The sequence below is a fragment of the Parasteatoda tepidariorum genome, chromosome 1 (assembly GCF_043381705.1).
Source record: "Parasteatoda tepidariorum isolate YZ-2023 chromosome 1, CAS_Ptep_4.0, whole genome shotgun sequence".
Classification (NCBI taxonomy): domain Eukaryota; kingdom Metazoa; phylum Arthropoda; class Arachnida; order Araneae; family Theridiidae; genus Parasteatoda; species Parasteatoda tepidariorum.
Genome location: NC_092204.1, coordinates 53,407,178 through 53,409,276, shown reverse-complemented (window position 1 = coordinate 53,409,276; position 2,099 = coordinate 53,407,178). Strand labels below are relative to the sequence as shown.

The following is a 2,099-nucleotide window of genomic DNA, read 5'->3' as shown; positions in this document are numbered from 1 at the left end:
ATATCGTCTGCATATATGAAATCACCCCCTGGAGCCATTAAGATTGAGTTCTAGAACGTGAAGATCCAATCATAGAATCAAAAGTTATTGAGGGTGGTCCGTTTTTTTTAATTTTATTGTTATTTACTTCCACACTGTACAATATGTGTGTGCCTCTGATTAAAAATAAAATATTTTCGATATATTCGGATTTTGGACCTCAAAATATAGTAGGTAGTCACTATAGTTTAGTCACCAGAGCCCTCCAAAGTTTGGACCCCATAATGTTAATTTTACTTTCTGCGTATTTCGCTAAATCTCGAACTTTTTAAAAGAATTGAAAAAAATTTGCCGCTTTTATAAAATTTGTTTATCCAAAAATAATTCCATGCAAAATATAACTTTCTTTAAATATTTATTGGTTTAAAAATGGTAAATAAAACTTTTGAATTGTTAGATATTAAAATTTGGGCCAAATTGGTCTAGTTCCTAAAAGATCGAATTTTAGGTAATGTTCATAAAAATGTGTATCCCCATACATTCTTACATAATATATTTGCATATAGTATACAATCGTAGTTACTTGTAATCGTATTGTTTGATTACAAGAAGCAATCACGATTACATGCGATCATATATTTTAATTGCTTGTAACCATAATTACCTGTAATCGTTTTTGTTGTAATTTGGAATTGTAATCAATTTACTGTAATCAATGTAATCCTGGTTACAGATGTATTAAAAATTATAAATAGTTGTTATCACGATTACAAGTAATAGATTATTGGAATCACAATTGTTATCTTGTAGTCATGATTACAGGTAATTAATTACTGTAATCGATTAGATTTTTGCCCAACTGTGATGTATGAAAAATTATGATTATTTGTAATCGATTACTGTACGTCAGTCAATAAGTTATAATTGAATAACAAGATATATAAATTATTCACCATAACTAAATAAATATAATTATATGCCATATATGTACAGTATATATTTGAGAAAGCAGAAAATAGAATAAGAGGAAGTAGAAAAAAGAGAAGCTAAGACCTTCACAGAAGGATGTTTAGAAAGACGGTTTCTTCCCTGTAGAACTAATTCTTAAATGAATGGAAATGTGTATGTCTTAAATCTTCTGTTTATAAACATTTTGTAGGGTTCACATTTTTTTGTACTATTCTTCCATATTTTTTACATTCGTTTTTCTTTTCTTTAAAAAAGGTGTGGACTAGGAACTTCAAAGAAGTACGAGGTATATGCACTGGCTACGTGGTGGCTTTCGATAAACACTGGAATTTGGTTATGTGTGATGTCGATGAAGTGTATCTCAAACGTAAGAAACACAAAACTCCCTGTTTTGAGGATTTAAGGTCTGCAGAAAACTTTTCAGAATTGCCGCAGAAAACTCCTAAAGAAAAAAAGAATCCGGCATCTGTTGAAACACAAGAAAATCAACCTCCTACAACAGTTGAGAAAGTTGCTGAAGGTGCTAAGGAAAAGAAAAAGAAGCGAATAAAAAAGAAAAAGGGATCTGCTCCTCACAAGAGACATGTGAAACAGTTATTTGTACGTGGTGACAGTATTGTGATGGCTGCAATTTTAGAACAGGAAGATGGGCCAGAATAATTTTCCATGTTGAGTTTTAATTTTTTTCTAAGTTGGTTTACATGAAAAATCAGACTGAAGTGTACATCATTTCATCCTATAGCTAAGCCTCAAATAAAACAAGTTTCCATCATAATATTTCACGTCATCTTTTTTTTTATTTGTTTGATAATTAGTCCCTAATTCATTGTATCTATCAGTGCCACTCTTTAATTTCTGTCTTGGTGGTGGTATGTATTCAAGTTATTCATGCTTATTATCCGGATGCATATTATTTCTATCATTACTTGAAGCTTAATTTTTATCTGATGCAGTTATGAGCTTAATTTTGAACTTACTAAAAAAGGGATTTCGACCTAGCGAAAAAATTAATCTTATAATATAACATCTTTTTGAGCTACCTTTTTTGTAGAATAATTGACATTTTTAAGTACTCATTGTAGCAGCAATTGTTAAATTGAAATAGTTTAATACCCATCTATTTCTTTCGTGATGCTGCCTCGCTGCACAGT

The 2,099-nt window shown here is 30.4% G+C and overlaps 1 protein-coding gene across 1 annotated transcript in view; it reads left to right on the top strand.

Moving 5' to 3' along the window:
- The window catches only part of LOC107443749 (U7 snRNA-associated Sm-like protein LSm11), a 22,915-nt gene extending 21,192 nt beyond the window's left edge, over positions 1-1,723 (top strand). Inside the window, exon 3 of the mRNA XM_016057710.3 lies at positions 1,204-1,723. Within this exon, the coding sequence (XP_015913196.2) occupies positions 1,204-1,608 (405 nt within the window). The 3' untranslated portion in view covers positions 1,609-1,723. The remainder of the gene's footprint in view (positions 1-1,203) is intronic.
- The last annotated feature ends 376 nt before the right edge of the window (positions 1,724-2,099 follow it).